Source organism: Salmo salar, chromosome 19, assembly GCF_965601325.2.
Source record: "Salmo salar chromosome 19, fSalSal1, whole genome shotgun sequence".
In the NCBI taxonomy this organism is placed as follows: Eukaryota; Metazoa; Chordata; class Actinopteri; order Salmoniformes; family Salmonidae; genus Salmo; species Salmo salar.
In genome coordinates, this window is record NC_138309.1 from 16357431 (window position 1) to 16382500 (window position 25070).

A 25070-nucleotide genomic window follows, 5' to 3' on the forward strand; every position below is an offset into this window, starting at 1 on the left:
GACTGAACAAGGACGTTGCTTCCTACCATATGGTTCCACTTTCCAACAGAGCCAATGCCCTAAAGGCTACCCACTTTTTTTGTTTTGGACTTTCTTCCTTTCTCAACCGTACATTCTCGATTTAGAAACAGATTTAATAGAACCCAGGGTGCGTCTCAACTAGCACCATATTCCCTACATAGTGCACTACTTTTAGCCCAGATCCCTATGGGCTATAGGGAATAGGGGGCCATTTAGGATGCCGCCCCAGACTCACTTGACCTCCCCCATCTGGTACAGGCAACAGTTAAGTGTGTGTTCTAACCGCCATTGTTTATATGTCTACATTTCTTTTATACAATAGGTGTAATATGCAGGAGTATCTCTGTTCACAAATTAAAGCTCTAATGCAGGTGTTTTTATGTCAATATGAAATCATTTATGGGTAACAATAATTATGTACCTTACTTTGATTGTTTTCAATTAAAATGGTAAAAAAGAAACAAAAATAGGTTGTTAGCAAAATGCCATTTCTCAAGCAAGATTTTTGCTAGGACTGTCTGGGAGTGGTTTGAGAGAGGGGTCTAATTGGAGGAGCCTAATGGGAGGGATGTGTAACCTGAAAACTAGCTGTTATCGGCAGAGAGGAGGGAAAACCCTCTTTGTTATTTGTGTATTAACTTATACCGCCTGGCTGTTCTGAGGGCAAAAGGGGGGACTGGTGGTGCAACTCAATATTAGGAAGGTGTTCCTGATGTTTGGTATACTCAGTGTATATAAAACATAGGGAAATCATGTTTTTGACTGTACTGCCCTTTTAACGAAAGAATACACTTATTCTGAAAAATTTGAACTGAATCACGTTTGTTCTGACGAAATGTACTCTTTTGTACATCAACCTGACTCAAACCTGCCTTTGCCTTTAATGCCACTGAGTTGAGATACACAAAAGAGATGCATCAAATCACATCAAAAAGACTGTTCAAGACATGCATTAACCAACATCACAACATTGTCTTACACCAGATAGCGCATTGACTTTGCGTCCTGTTGGAGTGACACCACCTGTCAGAAGACAATAACATCACAGACGCCAATCTAATCTATGATAGGAAATGAATTTGAGGTGCCTGCTTCTGAGGGGATGTGGAGCATGTCCCATATGGTTTAACTAGCTACCTCTCAGGCTGTGTCCCAAATGGCAACATATTCCCTATGGGTCCTGGTCAAAAGTAGTGTACCATATAGGAAATAGGGTGCAATTTGGGACGCAGCCTCTGTCTGCCGATGTAGGAAACAATAAGAAGGGCATCCTTATTTCCCCTGGGTCCTCTGTGACACTGCATTGATAACAGAGACATAGTAGAGCTAAATGGAAACCACGAGATATGGAAGAGAGATCCCATTGAGATGTGAGATGTAGGTTACAGAGACACAAACACAACACTACATAGCAGACATTAGGCCTGAACATGAGTCATGACCCAGTTCGCTTAGTGTTACCTTGGGTTATGAAAGTGTGTGTGTGTGTGTGTGGAAGAGAATTGATGTCCACATACAGTACGGAAGATTTGCCTTCAACTAAACATAATCTGACATTCTCCCATGCACTTAGGGTATATCTGGAACCATGACAAGTCTTGACACTACTTTATATAAAACAGGAATGGAAAATTATCAAAATACTTGAAGATCCGATAGCTAGACATACGATTTGCCATCTAACAACCAGGAAACGTGGATTTCGAATTCCCAGCCAAACAGCACAAATAAGCCCCCTGCATTTTTTTTTGGGGGGGGGGACAAATCAGTTGCTATTTGTTTCGTCTTGCTGTAGAACAACTTGAGTGATTTTTCCTACTTGGGGACACACAGCAGAGAGACCCATGATAGATTATGCCCCCGACTTCAGGGGTTAGAGTTCATTATGAAGAAGACAAAACTCTGTGCCAAAATAATTGGCTGTGTTTATCTATTACGGTTCCTTTCTCAGAGTAGAGAAACAATGGTTGATGTCAATGGGTGCAGATTCACTGACACAGCCAGGCAGACAACTCCCATACAGTATGTGTGATGTGTATATCCTTGGGAAGAGCTCCAGCCTCAACTCTGCTTAATAAACAAGAAATTAACAGGTCAGCAGCAGCTATGATGGATCACCTTGACAGGCCCAAGACAGTGTGTGTTTCCCAAATGGCACCCTAATTCCCTAGTACAATACGTTTGACCAGGGCCATAAGGGCACTATTTAAAAATAGTGCACTACATAGGGAATAGGGTGCCATTTAGGTCTATCCCATGTTCCATATAGTCTACACTCTGTTTATTATAACATGTTGTATGAAATCCCAGGGGAAATAAATGCAGAGTGTAATTGAACAAGATATGCACCAGTCATTTTTGGAATAATCATCTGATCTGACCAATCAATTATTTGACCAGTAGTCTGGTATTTTACAGATAAGAGAAGGCTAAATGAAAACTCCACAATGCGTGGCTATTAACATTTTTATATAAACATGTGGTGAAATGCACTGGAGTCCAGTGAAGTGTTGTGTGGGATAGCATGTCCTGTTGTGAGGTCATGGGAAGTGAATGGGATATTTCAGGCTTCATCACCTCGTTTCCTAGTAACACCCCCTACCGTGACTGTGTCGCACCACACCTAGTGACACCTCTTCTCTCACCTTGGAGACACATGCAACACCTCGCCTCTAGCCTTGAACTACGTTCTCACGGAGCCTTGTCCAAACAAAGGAAACAGCTTTGTCATTTCCCCCTGCACCTTGAGAGGGAAAACATCTCACCTCACCAACCTAACCTCCCAAACATTGTATTGACAGTAGCTCTTGGACTGTGTGAAATGACCGTGTGTGCGTGCGCGTATGTGTGCGGACAAAACCACTTGAAAAGCATAATTAATCTTACTTGTGTCAATGTTAAGGGTTAAGAGCCTCACTCATCTTGGAAATTAGCTATTTGTTTGAGTTTCTGAAATCTCTGCTAACATGAAGGAACACTTTTGGCGGGGATAAAAGGTGAAGATTAACCAATGAATAGAGCAAAAATTGCTAAATGTATTTCTATTCAGGTAAAATTTCCATAACACACAGACGCACAAAAACATTTAATCAAATTAGGCTTATGCAGACGAGGAGATGCTACAATAAAACCATGTCATTTACCACAGCTTGTTTCAAGCCCATTCTCATCTCAAATCATTCTCCAGACTGAGGGACAATTTCAGTAGGTCATTTCAGTACAGAACTGTCATCTGAGGACAAAACAAAAATATATACAAAGAAGCAATAAAGAGCTATTTACCTTTGGGAATGTGAAACAAACAGTCTCTGTCAAGGTCAGTTACGGTCTCTCAAATCTAAACAAACACCATGTATTTTAAGGTCTGTGTTTCTGTTTCCATTCAGATTCCAGCAATATAAAAAGTCTATGTCTCGACCCAAATACTTAGACATAAAACAAATTATACGGTTAAATGTCATTTCAGTTTCTCTATGATACGGTTCACTATTTTCTCTTTCATAAAGAATGGTTTTTCGTTCTCTACAGTATTCACAGTGTCTGTGCAACAAGATGTTGTGTTGGGCTCTGTATGTCATTGCAGACTTGTTGCCTGTCTTACACAACACTGTTTCACACAAGTATAAGATCCAATAAGGCTGTGTTGTTCTGGCCTGTGTTGGGGGTGTATGGTTATGGTGGGTTGTTTTGGGCTGGGTCAGGCTCTGTATTTGCACACGTAGGACATGTCTGGTTACGTTATATTAAGTGGGTGAAAGGCAACATGATGTGTCACTGTCCTCAGAGTTCCTCTGGCCCTGGCAGGGATATAGGAAGTACTGCAGTGAAAGCTGCTAGCTGATTGACAATAACTGCCTCTTATTTGAAAGGCTTTGAGTGAGAGTAAAAGCTGGGGAGAATAACAGTTTATTTTCTTTGATGCTATATTAGTGTACATCTGGAGTGGTCACTTTACGTTGAGTCCGAAGATACAGGCGAGAATGAAAGTGTATGTGGCGGGATATTGGAGGGTGTGGTGTCAGAATTTGGACTGGAGCATGGGACTGGAGTTATACTTTTAAACAGCAAATTAGGGTTTGGCAATGTCAATTCCTGTGTTTTCTTGCGTTGTTGTTGTAACATCTGGAGTCAAAGCAGGCAGTATACGCTGGGGTGTTGGTGTGTGTGCTGTGTTCATTGGATGGGGTTGCTCTTGTCCATAGATCTTCTTCCACCTCCCCTAATGAAGGTCCACTTCCCGTTCCCCTGCTTGATCCCGTTGTAGAGCAGGGCATCCGACAACACTCTCTTCTGTGGAGGAAATAAGAGACAAAACATGACGTTAAAATACACACTTATGATGAGCATTACAGGATGTGACACTGCATAGCAGTACAGAGGCGTCATGCCCATAATGGCACAGGGGTACGTGCTCCCTCAGAATTGTCCTGTAAAAAAAAACATATTATAATCACACAAATTGGAATTACACATTTGTTTTCCTTCTGTAATACTACTAGCGACTTAGCAATTTTAGGAAGTTGGCTTTAGCTAGCCCAGATGGTTTCACAATTTCCCAACCTCATAAATAGATACCAAGAAGCCATTTTAGGCAATCAATCTAGTTAGAGTAGCTAGCTTGTCTATCTTAGCTGACATGCCTGCTGGCAAGGTTGGTAGACTTTAAAAAAGCAATCAATAACTAAATGTACAAATAACACTCAAATTCCTTTGAATCTTTTATCCAGATTTTAGCAGAGAAGCATATTTTGTTTCTTTAAGAAAATAACCACCAGTCAGAAGGAGAGAGCTCAAGAGGTATGCTTCGATATGCAGACAAATCTGCAGATTTTTTTTTTTTACATAGAACTAAGCATAACGATTATGGCTGTAGATAGCAGGAAAAGGCTATTTCACGTGTTTGAAAAATGCTAAATTCTCCAACTTACGGACGGGAGCCTAGCGCCCCTACGGACCATGCTTCAGCCATCCTCACATACTTTGTGCCTCCTCAGATTTATTAGGTGCATGATGCCCCTGCCATATATCACACTGTATGCCCAGTGCTAAAGATCAGAAGCACTAATCAATGGAGCGTTATTACATTGGTCTTTGGCATCCCACACAACATGGGTCTGATTATAGGAAACAGATAACCAATCATACAGTACCAGTCAAAAGTTTGGACACACCGATTCATTCAAGAGTCTTTCTTTATTTTTACTATTTTCTACATTGTAGAATAATAGTGAAGACAAAACTATGAAATAACACATATGGAATCATGTAGTAAACAAAACAAGTGTTAAAGAAATCAACATATATTTTATATTTGAGATTCTTCAAAGGAGCCACACTTTGCCTTGATGACAGCTTTGCATGCTCTCAACCAGCTTCACCTGGAATGCTTTTCCAACAGTCTTGAAGGAGTTCCCACATATGCTGAACACTTGTTGGCTGCTTTTCCTTCACTCTGCGATCCAACTCATCCCAAACCAATTCAGTTGGGTTGAGGCCGGGGGATTGTGGAGGCCAGGTCATCTGATGCAGCACTCCATAACTCTCCTTCTTCGTAAAATGTTGGGTCATTGTCCTGTTGAAAAACAAATGACAGTCCCACTAAGCGCAAACTAGATGGGATGGTGTATTGCTGCAAAATGCTCTGATAGCCATGCTGGTTAAGTGTGCCTTGAATTCTAAATAAATCACTGACAGTGTCACCAGGAAAGCACCCCCCCACTATCACACCTCCTCCTCCATGCTTCATGGCGGGAACCACACACGTGGAGTACATCCGTTCACCTACTCTGCATCTCACAAAGACACGGCGGTTGGAACCAAAATCTTGAATTTTGAGATTTCCACTGGTCTAATGTCCATTGCTCATGTTTCTTGGCCCAAGCAAGTCTCTTCTTATTGGTGTCCTTTAGTAGTGGTTTCTTTGCAGCAAATAGACCATGAAGGCTTGATTCACGCCGTCTCCTCTGAACAGTTGATGCTGAGATGTGTCTGTTACTTGAACTCTGTGAAGCCTTTATTTGGGCTGCAGTCTAAACAGATGTGTGTGAGCACACAAATCACAGATCAATATCCGTTTTGTTTATGAACACAATTTTTCAAAGGGCCACCATGTTTAAAGTTTGCAATGATTAAAGTGAATGCATTCTGTCTGTGGATGAATTTAGTCTTTCTGACACCTTTTCTCTTGCTCGACACACACACACACACACACACACACACACACACACACACACACACACACACACACACACACACACACACACACACACACACACACACACACTATATAGCACTGGTTATAAGTGAAGCATTCAACACAATCATCATCATCATCCTACATATCAGTGTGGCTAAGATGTAACATCAGGACCATTTTCATATTCCGCTGCTGAATTTTATCTTGCCCAAACACTCTCTTGCAAACTGGTGCTCTGTATTCAGTCTGGTCAGATATTGATTGGTTCAATTCAGATGGTTCTGTCTGAGAAATTAATTCATGCAATTCCTCAGTATGAAACAATCACATAAGGGTTAGGACTTGTTATTTTGGGGAATGTTAAGAATTTCTTGAACAAAAGGCTTTGCTCATTATTATTTTCCTATTAGACAATCATGTATTTGTTAGGATTTTTTATTTTGTGTGGATTGAGTGATATTTTGAGGGACTCAAAACCTTTAATAACAAAATGTAAATCGGCACATTCTGAAAGGAAAAGCTGATGAACATGTTGTCGTTGTCTGGTGAAATTTCTAAGTCATTTATTTTTTTGAGTGATCCGTCCATATTCTCAAGGGCATGACACTTGCAATCATGGTAGTGTACCACAAGACTGTTTAGCGATCTGAGCCAAAAACTGGGCATTAGCTCCGGGAGCAAATAGAAGTCTTCAGGTCTCAAGCAAGGTTACTCATCAAGTGAGCATTGTTCACTATCTTTGTTACCTAGGAGTACAGTGTGTTTCAAACGCTGTCCGTTTGTGACTCGGGGAGCTAATTCAAGTCATTAGGTCTCAGACAAGGTCACACAAGTAAGGAGTAGTAGTCACTGTCTGTTTGCGTTTTTTCCCCCACCACACCCACATTCATGCAGATGTCTGTAGTAACAGTGACCGGAGTCTAAATAAACCAGGAAGACACAGAACCTCTTCTCCAACCCATATTTAGAACCTACCGTCTGACATAAAACTCCACCGCCCAAAATTACACACACTCAGCCTAGATTACTGAGCATAACTGTCACGGTTGTCGTCAGTGAATGAGGACCAAAACGCAGCAGGTAGGTGAACGCTCATCTTGATTTTTAATTATCTTCAAAAATGAACATACAAAATAACAAAACCGAAAAACGAACAACTAACAAACAGTCTGGCAAAGCAAAGCTCAACACAGAACAATCACCCACAAATCACACACACAAACACACCCTAATATATGGAACTCTCAATCAAAGGCAGATAGACAACACCTGCCTTCAACTGAGAGTCCCAACCCCAATTAACCAAACATAGAAACACACAAACACATAGACCATCAACCAAAAACCCGGAAATACTAAATCAAACACCCTTTACACAAACACACCACCCCGAACCACATAAAACAAATACCCTCTGCCACGTCCTGAACAAACAACAAAAACAATTAACCTTATACTGGCCAGGACGTGACGGTACCCCCCCCCCCCTAACCCCCCACCCCTTAAAGGTGCTACCCCAGAAGCACCTTAACCAAAAATAACCCCAAGCAACACCAAAAAAAAAATCCCCTTTTCTAAAGGGAGGGAAGGGAGGGTGGCTGACGTCAACGACGGCACTGTGCGACACCCCCCCTCCCCAACCCACCTATTTCTGGAGGTGGCTCCGGCTCAGGCCGTTCCAGGCTGTCGGGGCAGTCTGGCAGCTCGGGACAGTCTGGGCAGTCTGGCAGCTCGGGACAGTCTGGCAACTCGGGACAGTCTGGGCAGTCTGGCAACTCGGGGCAGTCTGGGCAGTCTGGCAACTCGGGGCAGTCTGGGCCGTCTGGCAACTCGGGGCAGTCTGGACCGTCTGGCAACTCGGGGCAGTCTGGACCGTCTGGCAACTCGGGGCAGTCTGGACCGTCTGGCAACTCGGGGCAGTCTGGACCGTCTGGCAACTCGGGGCAGTCTGGACCGTCTGGCAGTTCGGGGCAGTCTGGACCGTCTGGCAGTTCGGGGCAGTCTGGCCACTCCGGCAGTTCGGGGCAGTCTGGCCACTCCGGCAGTTCGGGGCAGTCTGGCCACTCCGGCAGTTCGGGGCAGTCTGGCCACTCCGGCAGTTCGGGGCAGTCTGGCCACTCCGGCAGTTCGGGGCAGTCTGGCCACTCCGGCAGTTCGGGGCAGTCTGGCCACTCCGGCAGTTCAGGGCAGTCTGGCCACTCCGGCAGTTCGGGGCAGTCTGGCCACTCCGGCAGTTCGGGGCAGTCTGGCCACTCCGGCAGTTCGGGGCAGTCTGGCCACTCCGGCAGTTCAGCGCAGTCTGGCCACTCCGGCAGTTCAGCGCAGGGCAGCTCTGATGACGACTGTTGACTGGCGGGCAGCTCTGATGACGACTGTTGACTGGCGGGCAGCTCTGATGACGACTGTTGACTGGCGGGCAGCTCTGGTGACGACTGTTGACTGGCGGGCAGCTCTGGTGACGACTGTTGACTGGCGGGCAGCTCTGGTGACGACTGTTGACTGGCGGGCAGCTCTGGTGACGACTGTTGACTGGCGGGCAGCTCTGGTGACGACTGTTGACTGGCGGGCAGCTCTGGTGACGACTGTTGACTGGCGGGCAGCTCTGGTGACTGTTGACTGGCGGGCAGCTCTGGTGACTGTTGACTGGCGTGGCTGGGTTGACGCACTTGTAGCCTGGTGCGTGGTGCTGGTACTGGGCTTACCAGGTTATGTACACGCACCTCCAGGCTAGTGCGGGGAGCGGGAACAGGACGAGTCGGACTGGGTTGACGCACTTCCGGGTCCGCACGAGAGACAGGAGCTGGAAACCCAGGGCTATGGAGGCGCACAGTCGGTCTAGATCTTACCTCCTGCACAACCCGCCTTGGCTGGATGGAACTAGGCAGACTGGGCTGTGCAGGGGCCTGATGGTAGCCGTGCGTAGAGCGGGAGTTGGGTAGCCTGGTCCTCGGAGGCGTACCGGCGACCAGATGCGCTGCGCAGGCATCCTCCTACCAGGCTGGATGCCCGCTCTAGCACGGCACCTGCGAGGGGCTGGAATAACGCGCACCGGACTGTGCGTGCGTATGGGTGAGATAGTGCGCTCCTCAGCGAAACATAGCGCTCTCCACCCCATACGCTCCTCCATATAACCACGGGTAGCTGGCTTCCGGCTCTTCTTACGCCTAGCCAAACTACCCGTGTGCCCCCCCCCAATTTTTTATTGGGGGTGCCTCTTGTGCTTCTCCCTCAGCGCGTCCATGGCCTCGTACCTACGCCTCTCTGCCTTGGCTGCCTCAATTTCCCACTGCGGGCGGCGATAATCCTCAGCCTGGTGCCAAGGTCCGGCCCCGTCCAGAACTTCCTCCCAGGTCCACTTCTCCCGCCAGTCCAACTCGAAGTCCCTCTGCTCCTTCTTCTGCTGCTTGGTCCATAGTTGGTGGGTGATTCTGTCACGGTTGTCGTCGGTGAATGAGGACCAAAACGCAGCAGGTACGTGAACGCTCATCTTGATTTTTAATTATCTTCAAAAATGAACATACAAAATAACAAAACCGAAAAACGAACAACTAACAAACAGTCTGGCAAAGCAAAGCTCAACACAGAACAATCACCCACAAATCACACACACAAACACACCCTAATATATGGAACTCTCAATCAAAGGCAGATAGACAACACCTGCCTTCAACTGAGAGTCCCAACCCCAATTAACCAAACATAGAAACACACACACTAGACTAACCATAGAATACAAACACATAGACCATCAACCAAAAACCCGGAAATACTAAATCCAACACCCTTTACACAAACACACCACCCCGAACCACATAAAACAAATACCCTCTGCCACGTCCTGAACAAACTACAAAAACAATTAACCTTATACTGGCCAGGACGTGACAATAACATAGGAATTACACATCATTTATAGGTGATTCACCCTTGTCCCAATACTTTGGAAACTCCTAAATCTATTTAAAAGGCAAAAAAGAGTTCCGATGTTTGGCTAAAAAAGGGGTGAGTGCAACAATGCAGAGAGAAAAATTGAGTGTTCACGTCAGAAACGTGAACACTCACAGTCCTATTAATCATAGCCACTCTGGGTTCTCCATATGAGAGCACAAACAAACAAATATGTCCTTATTCTGGAGCTGAAAAATAAAGCCTGACAGCAAACAAACGCTGTGACTGTTGTCATTCGTCAGCTCAACAGTCAGATTAGCAATCAAACAGGCATAACAACTGCCCGTCTCCATCAAAGAGAGGCTAGACATGTAAACAGTCGTTTTTCCAGCTCTGTGCTCCTGCTACAGATCAGAAATGATCTAACACCATTTAGCGATGGCAGATGGAAAATGCCATCAGATGTAGCAAGAACGAAAGGTTTCAATACAGACATATCCTTTGTTTCTGTTTAGGTTCATCAGTGTCCATTTCTCAGACTGTGTAATTGCGAAAAACAAGCATGACATACAAGCAAGCACTGACACTGGAGCTTTAAATGTCTTTTAAACGTTAAATGGCATGAACCACAGTTGAAAAAGCATTTAACATGAGAAGGAGACGTATCTGGCTCCATGCAGAGAGGCTGCATTAACCTGATGGGTTGGATAGATAGCAAAAGCAGATCTGGGATCAGGAAAAGGCTGAATATAAGAGAGAAGCTACAGTGGTGCTACAGAAGCCTCCCTGTTGAACAACGGGCCGATTCATACCAGTGCAGAACAGCTGACCATATACTGTACAACAACATGCAGTTTGAAACAACTAGCTCCACCTGTCTGTTTTAGTCTTTATGTGTTAGCTAGGATGACAACACTCAACACCCTGCCCCCACTGAGCTCTATGTCACTATCAGAACACTGTTCATAGCAGTTGATCGTTACGGTAACACCCTACCCCCACTGAGCTCTATGTCACTATCAGAACACTGTTCATAGCAGTTGATCGTTACGGTAACGGTTTGCTTTGTGAGGCTTTCATCGGTCGAGATCCTCCTCTCTCATTGGCCGTGGGACACTGCATGTCGGTTCCCACCACACCCCAACAGGCCGGGGGCTCCGAACCTCCAACGCCTCCTGTCTGTTCAGCCGAGAAAGCTTGGCAGTGAGACCCAGATCCAGACCACACACACTAAACCAAACCAAACCATGACAGAGGCAGACAGCTGGGGCTGATGATCACTTTAGCCTCCTGACAGACAAACTGTATAGTGTTCCTGACAAAATGCACAAAGAGACCCTTTCTATTGGCCTACAACCCAGAGCTACATGGGAAGGGTCTGAAAGGTTATATTCCTGTGAAACAAGCAGCCAGAGAAAGGGAGGTTGGCCGGCCTGTCCGTCTGTCTTTATTACGTGGGAGATACACAAGCTGTAGCTGTAGAAAGGTACCTCAGAGAGGACTGCACTGGACCGGTTAGCCAGTTAGCCAGCGTCCATAATGAATTTCCTTCCAAGTAAGGATTTTGCCATGGCAATAACAGAGCAGAGCTACACAGTTGTGTAATCATCTATGGGAAACTGGCACGCATACACAAGCGAACATGTGCAAATATATACATACACACACACACACACACACACACACACACACACACACACACACACACACACACACACACACACACACACACACACACACACACTGTTGGTTGAGAACAAAGGCAGATATTGGCACTCAGGCCTGGGAATTAGTTAGGGCTAGCTGCATGGCTGCTGATTCTCAGAAGAAACGTTGTGTTTGTGTTCTGGGTTTGGACAAGGCACAGGGATTATAACGTACTGAGCTGGGTATTCCATAAGAGCCTAAGACAGAGAGAGACCCTTTTCACACTACTGAGCCGAACCGTACTGTGCTGGCTTGTTATTTTCCATTCACATTGTCCTTCACAGCACGGGTCCAGAAACTATGGTGGATGCATAATCAGGCCAGTGTTGTACAGCTCTGTAATGTGAAAAGGCTTAGTAGAATGAAAAGGCTCATTAGTGAGACAAGTAAAGAAAGTACTGTAACAATATGCTTTACTGACATACTATACACTACACCTTTATGTGGTCCCACTCCTTGTGCCGCTCTTGTCTGATGTACTCCTTGTTAATCTCTTCCTGGAATAAAACAGGGACAAGTCATACAGAACCAAGTGGTCAACAGTATTCTAGGTGAATACAACATAATATTATTCACTATTCGAACCAGTGCTTTTCCACTTGTTCTATAACACAATAGTATCATGGTAAAGGGAAAGGGTGAATAATGTAAGGTTAATATGTTGGACAAAATTGACTGCAGCACCTGACTCAACTTCCCATAAGTCGGCTGTGCTGTTTGTAACATCAGTGCCGATGTCACTGAATCAAGTCCTAAGCAAAATATGAACATAAATCAAATTAACGCACAGTAGTCAACTCAGTTTTTATCTCCTTTCAAACATCCAACAGTTTAGGAGATTGTATAGGCTACCAGATATGATATACGAGCATGTGACTAACCTTTCAGAGCATCTGGTTGGATGATCCCTACTTGCACCTCTGTCATCGTGACGATGCTGCAGGGGGAGGGCTGATCAAGCAAGATGCTCACCTCACCGAACGATTCCATTGGTCCGAGCTTCCCCACGACAACAAACTTTATCCTGCTGCCCTGGAAACCAACAACCAATGAGGGAAAAATAGCCAAGGCACAATCATTATCACAAATGACATGTTCCTGGAATTGATATTCCCATTTCCCGGTATAAAATGTAACACAATGGTAATCAGTCTTAACCATGTAATTAATATTCAAATCAAGTCCTGCTCTTTCACTCCTTGATTTAGACGAAGTGGTTTTTAATCAAACAGGGAACATTCAGCAGCCTGGAGGAAGGCCTACTGTTACAGTGTGATGTGTGTGTGTGTGATGTGTGTGTGTGTGTGTGTGTGTGTGTGTGTGCAGACTGACACCTTCTCCTGTGGGGTCCTCATCAGCGAGTTAATGTCCTGGAGGATGTAACACTCCCCCTCTCGGATGTAGGCCACAAAGGGACACACCTTACCTTCCTTCACCAGTACTACAGAAAGAAGAGAGAAGGAAAGAGAGAAGGAAAAAGAGGAGGAAATAGGGAAATAAGTTCTTTACCTGCATGCCTACTCATTTTAGATCAAGTAATGTTCTCCTGCTTCTTCAGTTCAGATTGTGGGCTCCTTTATCATAGGATGGATGAGGTTATGAACCAGCATACAGTACGTGAGAAGTATGGGTCGGTGTGTGTAACAGAGACTTTGTCAGTATGTTCTGTATTCAAATCAAAATGTTATCCATCACATGCTTTGAAAACAACAGGTGTAGACTAACAATGCAATTCTACTTACGGCCCTTCCCAACAATGCAGCGAGAAAAATTGAAAAATGATAACATGGGGAATAAATACACACTGAGTGACGATAACTTGGCTATATACACGGGGTATGTACCGAGTTGATGTGCAGTGGTATAAGGTAATTAAGGTAGATAAACACATACAGGTAGGGATAAAGTGATTAGGCAACAGGATAGATAATAAACAGTAGCAGCAGCGTATGTGAGGAGTCAAAAGAGTTAGCGCAAAAAGGGTCAACGCATATAGTTAAATAGTTAACCAAATAGCTACCCAGACAAACTATTTAGCATTTGTACGGCTTGGGAGTATAAGCTGTCCAGAGTCCTGTTGGTTCCAAACTTGGTGCATCAGACGAAGGCCCTAAAAATATATCAGACTCCAGCCACCCATCGTAGACTGTTCTCTCTGCTACCGCACTGCAATTGGTAGCAGAGAGAGCAGTCCTTTAGGGCCTTCTTCTGACACCACCTGGTATAGAGTTCCTGGATTGCAGGGAGCTCGGCCCCAGTTATATACTGGGCTGTACGCACTACCCTCTGTGGTGCCGTGCGGTCAGATGCCAAGCAGTTGCCATACCAAGAAGTAATGCAGCCAGTCAAGATGCTCTCAATGGTGCACACTAACACAGTCAAGATGCCTCCTGAGGGAGAAGAGGTATTGTTGTACCTTTTTCACGACTGTGTTAGTGTGTGTGAACCGTGATAATTCCTTAGCGATGTGGACACCGAGAATTTGAAGCTCTCAACCCTCTCAACTACAGCCCTGTTGATGTGGATGGGGGCGTGCTCTGCCCTCTATTTCCTGTAGTCCACGATCAGCTCCTTTGTCTTGCTGACGTTGAGGGAGAGGTTGTTGTACTGGCACCACACTGCCAGGTCACTGACCTCCTCCCTATCGGCGGTCTCATCATCGTCGGTGATCAGGCCAACCACCGTTGTGTCGTTAGCAAACTTAATGATGTCGTTTGTGGCCATGCAGTCTTGGGTGAACAGGAAGTACAGGAGGGGACTAAGCACGCATCCCTGAGGGGCCCCCGTGTTGAGGGTAAGGGTGGTGGATGTGTTGTTGCTTACCCTCATTACCTGGGGGCGGCCCGTCAGGAAATTCAGGATCCAGTTGCAGAGGGAGGTGTTCAGTCCCGGGGTCCTGAGCTTAGTGATGAGCTTGGAAGACACTAGGATGTTGAACGCTGAGCTATAGTCAATGAACAGCTTTCACAAAAAGGTGTTCCTTTTGTCCAGGTGGGAGAGGGTAGTGTGGAGTGCAAAAGAGATTGCATCATCTGTGGATCTGTTGGGGTGGTATGCGAATTTGAGTGGGTCCAGGGTGTCTGGGATGATGATGTTTATGTAAGCCATGACCAGCCTTTCAAAGCAGTGCTACGGGGCGATATTAATCCCCCTCCTCTCCTTTGTAACTATTCCCCAGGTTGCTGCTGTAAATGATAATGTGTTCTGTCAACTTACCTGCTAAAATAATGGTTATATAAAAAATAAAAAAATGTAGACAGGTTACCTTGGCATTCTTGGGCACAAGGACTGTTGCGGTCTGCTAGAAACATTTAGGTATTGCAGACAATCAGGGAGAGGTTGAAAATGTCAATGAAGACACTTGCCAGCTGGTCCTGGTAATCTGCCTTGCATTGCGGCCTTGTGAATGTTAACCTGTTTAAAGGACTTACCCACATTGGCTACGGAGATCTCACAGTCGTCCGGAACAGATGGTGCTCTCATGCATGGTTCAGTGTCGCTTGCCTCGAAGCAAGAATAGAAGGTGTTTAGCCCATCTGGTAGGCTCATGTCACTGGGAAGCTCGCGGCTGGGTTTCTCTTTGTAATCAATGATAGTTTGCAAGCCCTGCCACATCCGATGAGCGACAGAACCAACTTAGTAGGATTTGATCTCAGTTCTGTATTGACTGTTTGATGGCTTGTCGGTGTTCGTAGCGGGATTTACAGTTGAAGTCAGAAGTTTACATACACTTAGGTTGGAGTCATTAAAACTCGTTTTTCAACCACTCGACAAATTTCTTGTGAACAAACTATAGTTTTGGCAAGTCGGTTAGGACATCTACTTTGTGCATGACAAGTAATTTTTCCAATAATTGTTTACAGACCGATTATTTCACTTATAATTCACTGTATCACAATAAGAGTGGGTCAGAAGTTTACACTAAGTTGACTGCCTTTAAACAGCTTGGAAAATTGGCTATAGAAGCTTCTGATAGGCTACTAATTGACATAATTTGAGCCAATTGGAGGTGTACCTGTGGATGTATTTCAAGGCCTACCTTCAAACTCAGTCTCTCTTTGCTTGACATCATGTGAAAATCAAAAGAAATCAGCCAAGACCTCAGAAAAAAATTGTAGACATCCACAAGTCTGGTTCATCCTTGGGATCAATTTCCAAACGCCTGAAGGTACCATGTTCATTTGTACAAATAATAGTATGCAAGTATAAACACCATGGGACCATGCAGCCATCATACCGCTCAGGAAGGAGATGCGTTCTGTCTCCTAGAGATGAACGCATTTGGTGCAAAAAATGCAAATCAATCCCAGAACAACAGCAAAGGACCTTGTGAAGATACTTTAGTACCTGTTTCCTCCAGTATCTATATCCACAGTAAAACGAGTCCTCTATCGACATAACCTGAAAGGCCGCTCAGCAAGGAAGAAGCCACTGCTCCAAAACCGGCATAAAAAATCCAGACTACGGTTTGCAACTGCACATGAAGACAAATATCGTACTTTTTGGAAAAATTACCTCTGGTCTGATGAAACAAAAATGGAAATGTTTGGCCATAATGACCATTGTTATGTTTGGAGGAAAAAGGGGGAGGCTTGCAAGCCGAAGAACACCGTCCCAATCGTGAAGCACGGGGGTGGCAGCATCAGTCAGAAAGTTAAAGCTTGGACGCAAATGGGTCTTCCAAATGGACGATGAACCCAAGCATACTTCCAAAGTTGTGGCAAAATGGCTTAAGGACAACAAAGTCAAGGTATTGAAGTGGCCATCACAAAGCCCCGACCTCAATCCTTAAGAAAATGTGTGGGCAGAACTGAAAAAGCTTGTGAAAGCAAGGAGGCCTACAAACCTGACTCAGTTACACCAGCTCTGTCAGGAGGAATGGGCCAAAATTCACCCAACTTATTGTGGGAAGCTTGTGGGAGGCTACCCGAAACATTTGACCCAAGTTAAACAATTTAAAGGCAATGCTAACAAATACTAATTGAGTGTATGCAAACTTCTGACCCACTGGGAATGTGATGAAAGAAATAAAAGCTGAAATAAATCATTTCTCTCTACTATTATTCTGACATTTCACATTCTTAAAATAAAGTGGTGATCCTAACTGACCTAAGACAGGGCATTTCTACTAGGATTAAATGTCAGGAATTGTGAAAAACTGAGTTAAATTTGTTGGGCTAAGGTGTATGTAAACTTCCAACTTCAACTGTAAGTCCGGATTAGTGACCCGCTCCTTGAAAGCGGAAGCTCTAGCCTTTAGCTCAGTGAGGATGTTGCCTGTAATCCATGGATTCTGGTTAGGATATGTATGTACGGTAACTGTGGGGACGATGCACTTATTAATGAAGCCGGTGACTAATGTGGTAAACTCTTCAACGTTATTGGATGAATCCTGGAACATTTTCCAGTCTGTGCTAGCGAAACGGTCCTGTAGCTTAGCTTCCGCTTCATCGGACCACTTCCGTAATTAGGGTGTCACTGGTACTTCCTGTTTGAGTTTTTGCTTATAAGCAGGAATCAGGAGGATAGAGGATCAGATTTGCCAAACAGAGGATGAGGGAGAGCTTTGTATGTGTTTTTGTGTGTGGAGTAAAGGTGCTCTAGAGTTTTGTATATGTCTCTGTGTGTGGAGTAAAGGTGATCTAGAGTTTTGTATGTGTCTGTGTGTGGAGTACATTTGATCTAGAGTTTTGTATGTGTCTCTATGTGTGGAGTAAATGTGATCTAGAGTTTTGTATGTGTCTCTGTGTGTGGAGTAAATGTGATCTAGAGTTTTGTATGTGTCTCTGTGTGTGGAGTAAAGGTGATCTAGAGTTTTGTATATGTCTCTGTGTGTGGAGTAAAGTTGATCTAGAGTTTTGTATATGTCTCTGTGTGTGGAGTAAAGTTGATCTAGAATTTTGTATGTCTCTGTGTGTGGAGTAAAGGTGATCTAGAGTTTTGTATATGTCTCTGTGTGTGGAGTAAAGGTGATCTAGAGTTTGTATGTCTCTGTGTGTGGAGTAAAGGTGATCTAGAGTTGTGTCGCCTCTAGTTGCACAGGAAACATGCTGGTAAAAATGAGGTAAGACAGAATTCAGTTTCCCTGTATTAAAATCACCGGCCACTAGGAGAACCACCACTGGATGTGCATTTTATTTTTTGCTTATGGCCCTATACAGCTCGTTGAGTGCGGCCTTAGCTCGCTCAAGTAAACAGACATCTACGTATGGTCTGCACCTTATCATGAGGTATTCTGACTCAAGCGAGTAAAACCTTGAGACTTCCTTAGCATTAGAGATTGCTCACCAGCTCACCAGCTGTAGTTAACAAAGAGACACACACCTCCCCCTTAACCTTACTTGAAGCTGTACACAGAAACACAGAAACACAAACACACATCGCCTCGAACACTCTTGGGGTTACTGCGCGCACACGCATACAAACACACACACATCCTACTAACCCCCACAGCAACACCCAATCCACCACTTCTTTGACTAATGCATCACAACCGACAAAATCTACCAAAAGTATTGTGCAAAAAAAAGTAGGCTACACTGTAAATGACAGAAGAAGTCCTCTTGTTTTAGCAAGAGGCCCCAAAGTCTGGGCTGGAGGATTATTTTTTCATGTGACAAATCTTTGGTTTGTGTGCATTGGGAGGTGAGCATTATATTGATTCACGGCCCTCTAGCCTTTAACGGCTAGGAGAAACACGGTATATTAGCGCTGACAGGTGTTTTTAAACGCTATCTCTATGTAGGGGAAAGTTGGACAAACAGGGCCCATTTGTTATGTGTGCTGACAGTACGGGAGGGACCAGCCTCACGTACAGTGGTAGACATCACCGGGGGAGCCATGGTGTGTGTGTGTGTGTGTGTCATTCTCGGGCCTAATTTCATCCCGGCCTATTCCAATGAAACGCTTGGCAGCTTTTATTTAAGACCTCAGAACCTCAAGATCCCCTTTGACCTTTCTCACTCACTCAGGCCCCAGAATAATCAAACAGTTAACAGGGCCTCACCTGGGAAATTACCCAGTAGGATCCCCTGGACTGTGTCTGTCTGCTCCAACTCTCTGTCAAAGACTGCGTTCCAAATATCACACTATACCCTAGTGCACTACTTTTGACCAGGACGCACAGGGCTCTGGTCAAAAATAGTGCACTTTATAGGGAACAGGGTGTAATTTCTAACACAGCCATAGTCAATGTTCTCTCCAGAACAGGTTGGGGTCAAGGTTCACTCAAACTGCCGTCACATATTAAGTGAGAGGGCTGTTTTCCCCTGGCGATCAGGTTAATTTAGTGGCCATGTCTGTATTGTTATCCTTTTTCACATAGAAAATGAAAAATAGGCAATGTGCAGGGTATTTAGGATAAACTGCTAGATGGCAGGGTTAGTGTGAGGTTGTCTTTGGTATGATTTTCCCATACATCAGAGTGCATTGGTTGTGCTTACTATATCTCCAAGCATACAGCATCTACCGTGAAATGAAAACAACAAGCGTGCAGTCCATAATCTTTCCTGGAGCTGATAGTACCTCTTGACTGACAAGCCATATCGTCTCTAGCCTCCCTGTCCTCTCCCCTTAACGTTTAAGTTGCTGCCTGACAGACTTTTGATTGTCACAGAACTAATGGGTAGTTAATGCCAGTATTTTTACTGGTGTGATGGGGGACAGCCAAACCCTCTCTCTTCTCCTCTGTGTGTGCATGTGCATTCATGCGCCAGACAGAGAAAGATTCGGAAGGGAGTTTTGTCCAAACACTGTGGTAGACCTCATTCACTGTATATAGGGACTGAGGGAGGAAACCCAAATAGGGGTGGAATTAGCCACTCTAATAGGGCCCTAATAGTCAGTTATTAGTCTGTTTGAGGCCCTCGTCTACAGTAATGAGCTCTCTGAAACAATAATCAGCCAATGATGGATAGTAGAGCCTTGCCACAGTTTGGAGAAGGGGAGGGGGGTGAGGTGGTTGAAGAAGGGGTGAGAAGGGCACAAAGATGACAGCTGAGAATTATTTAAGAAGAGGAAATGCCTACAATGGAAGGAAAGGGATATTTTCAAAATTAACCGTTTTATTTTTTATTACCAGTATACGTCGAAATTGTCTTGGCTTCACTAGATTCCAGGAAGGGGAAAAGCATACTTATCTGCTTGTGATCAACCACAACTCTACCTGTCAGCCTCGGAGGCATTCGACGTACGTCATAAGGCAGAGCGGTCATATTCAATTAAGTGTAACAGGATACCTCGCTGAAGACGTATGCGAGTCTATAAGACTAAGCTAAAGGCATGGTGAATCACTCAACTCTTTACAATACCCCGAAAACATGTGTTTCATTCATGCCATGCACCACTATGAAAATATCCATCAACCACTTTACACACAAAGCGTAATGTAATCCATCTCTTGCTTGGATTAAGATACCGGCTGGATGTTTGATCCCCGTGAACAATCAATGTAAAACAATCTGCCAGACTATGTGCAGTGTGTGTGTGTGTTTGTGTTTGTGTTTGTATGCGCCCGCGTGTGTTAGAGGACTACATTCCAGAGGAGAGCTCTTGGACAAGCATGACCGTCTGGGATGGGGACACAGTATTCCCATACAGACAGTCTTGTCTATCGGACGTTCTGAAAAAGCCTCGCGTGGGAAAACGCCTTGGTCTCCAGCCAGACTGCTGTGTCTGTTGTGTTGGAGCCAGAAGGGAAACAAATGTACCCTTTTCACACTACCAAGCCAAGCCGAACCTGGCTTGGTTACGCAACTACAGTTGCTTAGTTGCTTGAACCATGTTGGAAAGGACAATGTGAAACGCATAGTAATGTAAAAAGGGTACAGGATGGACCAGAGCCAGCTTGGAGAGCTGTTGGCACTGTTAAAGCAACCAGCCAGCCAGTCGGCCAGCCAGCCAGCCAGCCCAACACATTCACTGTGACTGAGGTCATAGACAAAGGATCAGTATGTGGAGACTTGAAGCAGCTATTGTAGGACAGTTGTGCCTGTGGTGACATGAAGTGTTAACACCAGAGTTAGACACACACCCGTCTGAGATGAAGAGTCCCCCTGCAGTGGTGAGGTCATAGCCTTCTGTAACACTGTCTTTCTCCACTGACTTGTAAATGTCACCTATAGTACTGTATACAGGCGCTGACATAACATATGTGAGGGAAGGGGTCATAGAGAGATTTAGGATGCAACAAAATGTTAAAATGGCTATTACTTTAACAGAGGTGACCCAAATTGAGATGGCCCCAAATGTCATGGCCTGGCCTAACCTCCAGAGTTATTGTCTGTTCAGACAGTAGTTGAATGTCTCTATGGTGGCATCAGCAGATAACAGTCTTCATTCTGCTCTCACAAACCTTTACATGAAACACTATCCCTCTCAAAGCCACTGAAGCATCAAAATGGAGCCAATCAAGGTGATCAAGTAGCCTGTTGGGGATCGAGAGACAGGCTTAGGCGTCCGTATAGGTTAACATGGCAGGCAGGTAAGCCAGATGGTTAAGGTATCCTCTCCATGTCACAGGCCAAAGTACAGAGAGACAAATGGGGATATTGTGTTATAGGGTTGAATTACAAATGACACCCTATTCCCTATATAGTGCACTACCTTTGACCAAAGCCCTATGGGTAGTAGCGCACTAAATACATAATAAGGTGCCATTTGGGAGGCAGACTAGGCCTCTGATGATAGGCAGCAGCATGTAAACAAGTTATTCATCTGTACAAACCTCAGGACAGGAGTCCTGCCCTCCAGGCAGACCGTTCATCTATCCAGGATACATAAACCCAGATCCAGCCAGATTCAGCCGGCTGGCTAGCTTCAGCTTCCCCGCTGGGCAAATAGAGCTAGAGATCGGCCCTACAGCAATCAACGAACGGCACACACAGCACACACCACTCGCTCGGCTTATTCCAGCCTGCGATGAGATCCTATCGTTTGACAGTATGATACTCTCCTATACCCCACCCTTACCCTCCAACCAACATATCCCATCACTAGCGGATGCACGTATGCACACCCACCATTTTTTTTCTTTCACTCTCCCTCTGATAAAGGGAATGTATCATTGCATTCAGATGAAGGGGATGAAGAGGAAAATGGGGATGGAGAGAGTATGGTCTCCTGTTGGAGGGAGGTGTAGGAAGGCTCTGGCTCTCTCTCTCCTTAAAAGACAAGAAGAAAGGTGAGAGAAGAGGGAGGGGATCAGCTACAAGTAGTGGAAAAGACATGGTTCTGAGTTAAGTGTTTGATATAAAACATTTGTTACGGTGCCTTCAGCTGCACTGCGTAACGTCTCCATTCAACGTTCACCATATGCTCTCCTGTCGCCTCGACAACATCTAAAGATGGAATAGAGAGAGAGAGAGAGAGAGAGAGAGAGAGGCAGAAGTAGAGGATGGATCTAATTTGTTGTCCCCCCAAATTAATTGGGGAGGGGACTGTGCATCTGACTCTGTCCGTTAGTACGTTAGTCACGCAATATCTCAGAGAGCACTAGCCCGATTTTGACTAAACTTGGGCGAATGATGCATCTTGTCATAGAGATCTGGCATTTACTGATTGGCCAGATGGTGGCGCTATAACGGGAGATTGAAAATGCAAACTTTAAAAGGTCACGCCCCTCACCCCATTTGACCTAGTGATGAAATTTGGTACATAGGTCCCTCTTCTCACAAAGAAAACACTTCCCTCAAGGACCCATAAGGTCCGCCATGATTGATTTTCTTCCATTTCGAATTTTGTGCAAAACGCTACTTTTCTGGCCCCGAATGACCAATCTGCTCTAAACTTCATATGTGACATCTATGGACAAAGGTCTCTCAATGCAATTTTTTCCAGACTACTACCTTAAACAATATGGCCGCTATTGACAAATAAATATTCAAGCAGGCGTGCTCTAGCACATTAATAAATAGAAATTAGTCAAGGATATTCGTATTGTAACAAAATGTGGCAAACATGTTGCAAACACTATCATCACTCAACATGTGCAAGAATATTAATATTGACCAACCGGTGGCGCTATAACGGGCACATGTTTATATCTCTTGATCTGTTTGACTCAGAGTGATGAAATTGGTAAATGATGCGTCTTGCCATAGTGATCCGGCATTTACAAAATTACATTGACTGGCCCAAGAGGGCGCTACAGTAATCAACTGTTGGTACGTTAGTCGTACACAATATCTCAGACACCACTGGCCCATTTTTTACGAAACTTGGGTGAATGATACGTCTTGTCATAGAGAGCCGCCATTTACACAAATTACACTGACTGGCCGAAGGGGGGCGCTGTATCATTCGTGAGGGACGACATGTTTACTGTCGCCTTGTTTGTGTCTTTTTGCTTGGCAGACGGCACAAACTAGGGCGGGGAAGTTAATGCATAAGCCGTTCTTGTCGCTTTGATAATGTATTGAAGTTGTTAAGATCTAGTGGTATACTATAGTAACCTCTGTTTCATATGCAACCATCTGCGTCTAGGTCTAAGTCTGTCTTGTTTTCAATGAAGCATACAGCGTCTATACCTAATTACTGACAAATAAAGATGTAATTAAAAAAAAGCCACACATTACAAAGACTTATTTCATACATGATGTATCATATTTTCCCAGATAAAAAACAACAAAGGGATTTAATTTAACTCATACAGAGATGAATGTGTGGAAAAGAGAACATATATTATTCATTACAGGAACACAAAGCCTAACTCCCATGCACTATGGAATTACCATGTACTACCATGACTGGAATAAGGTAGTAAGTAGTACAGTATTACCATGATCGGCTGACTGTGAGGCGAGTATTAGCATGATTGGCTCACTGAGGGTATTACTGTACCATGATTGGGTGACAGAGATGGGTTTACCGTGATTGGCTGACTGAGGGGAGGTTATTACTGAACTGTACCATGATTGGCTGGTAAGTTCTTCATCTGGATGAGGTTGGCCAGCCTATCGATGGAGAGCTTGGGCCACTGCAGGTAGAAGTGACAACCCTGGATCAGAGATTCCTTCAGAGCATAGTTCTGGGCCAAGATCTCCTACAACAAGAGACATACAGCACAATACAGATTCAAGACAGTGGGCAAGTACACATGTCTTAGTGTACAAATAAAGTTGAAAACATTGAGGGCATGTCTAAAGACATTGAAACATGTGGAAGTATAAGTGACTTGTATTTGTGGTTGATTAATACAGTCACATATGCTGCTATGCATATAAATCAGGTACGTAGCATATTCATTTTGAATAGTAAATGTAGCTCCTTCACCTTCTTCAGCTTAGCGTAGCCTGAGTGGGAGATTTTCAGGATCTCGCAGGGTTCCTGTGTTAATGTACACTGGATGGTGATGCCTGCCTCAGTACCTGCAGGAGGTTGAAACGATCCAAAGCTGCCACCCACACCTATCTGAAACACGCAATCAATCACTCAATCAACCAACAAATCAATCAACTAACCAAAACTGTGAAAAGACCTTAAAGCTTAACCCTTGTGTTGTCTTCAGGGTAAAAAAAAATGACCCGCCACTATGTTTAACAGCAGAGAAAACACCTTAAATTATATTTTTTCAACTTGAAATTTGATGAGTGACCCCAACATTAGAAAAAGTTAAACATCGCCTTTGTTCATATTTCCATGAAAGCTGTACACCACCAGGGTACAAAGATTGTCTTAGGGTCATTTTTGACCCAGGAGTTATAAAATAATTTACACACCATAAAAACCACAAAGACACACACACACACACACACACACACACACACACACACACACACACACACACACACACACACACACACACACACACACACACACACACACACACACACACACACACACACACACACACACACACACACACACACACACACACACACACACACACACACACACACACACAATGAGAGATTGAACTCAGCCAGCAGCTCCTGAAGAGGAAGATCACCATGGTTGGCACAGTTAGAAAGAACAAGCCTGTGCTTCCCCCCTACACTCCTCGCAAAGTTTGCCTTCACCCCCACCACCACTCTAGTTTCTTACCTCCAAAAGAGGAACAAGAATGTGGTCCTCCTGCGCACACTGCACAAAACGTCGGAGATCAGTGATCGTGAGGACAGGAAGCCAGCCATCTTCCTGGACTACAACCACAACAAAGGAGGCGTGGACAACCTGGACAAGGTGATTGGAACTTACAGCTGCAGGAGGATGACTGCCGGCCGCTGGCCCCTGGTCATCTTCCATAACATCATTGATGTGT

General features: G+C 44.7%; 1 protein-coding gene across 3 annotated transcripts in view; it reads right to left on the reverse strand.

Moving 5' to 3' along the window:
• Nucleotides 1-3091: 3091 nt before the first annotated feature.
• Nucleotides 3092-25070, reverse strand: part of cnbd1 (cyclic nucleotide binding domain containing 1) — a 73476-nt gene continuing 51497 nt past the window's right edge. For 2 of the 3 annotated variants that reach the window (XM_014157435.3, XM_045702129.2), the window contains 7 exons: nt 24083-24220; nt 23720-23852; nt 13147-13253; nt 12694-12844; nt 12497-12564; nt 12250-12309; nt 3092-4311 (listed from right to left, as the gene is read on the reverse strand). In XM_014157435.3, the coding sequence (XP_014012910.1) occupies nt 4195-4311; nt 12250-12309; nt 12497-12564; nt 12694-12844; nt 13147-13253; nt 23720-23852; nt 24083-24220 (774 nt within the window). In that variant the 3' untranslated portion in view covers nt 3092-4194. The remainder of the gene's footprint in view (nt 4312-12249; nt 12310-12496; nt 12565-12693; nt 12845-13146; nt 13254-23719; nt 23853-24082; nt 24221-25070) is intronic. The other variant, XM_014157436.2, reaches the window with a different exon arrangement.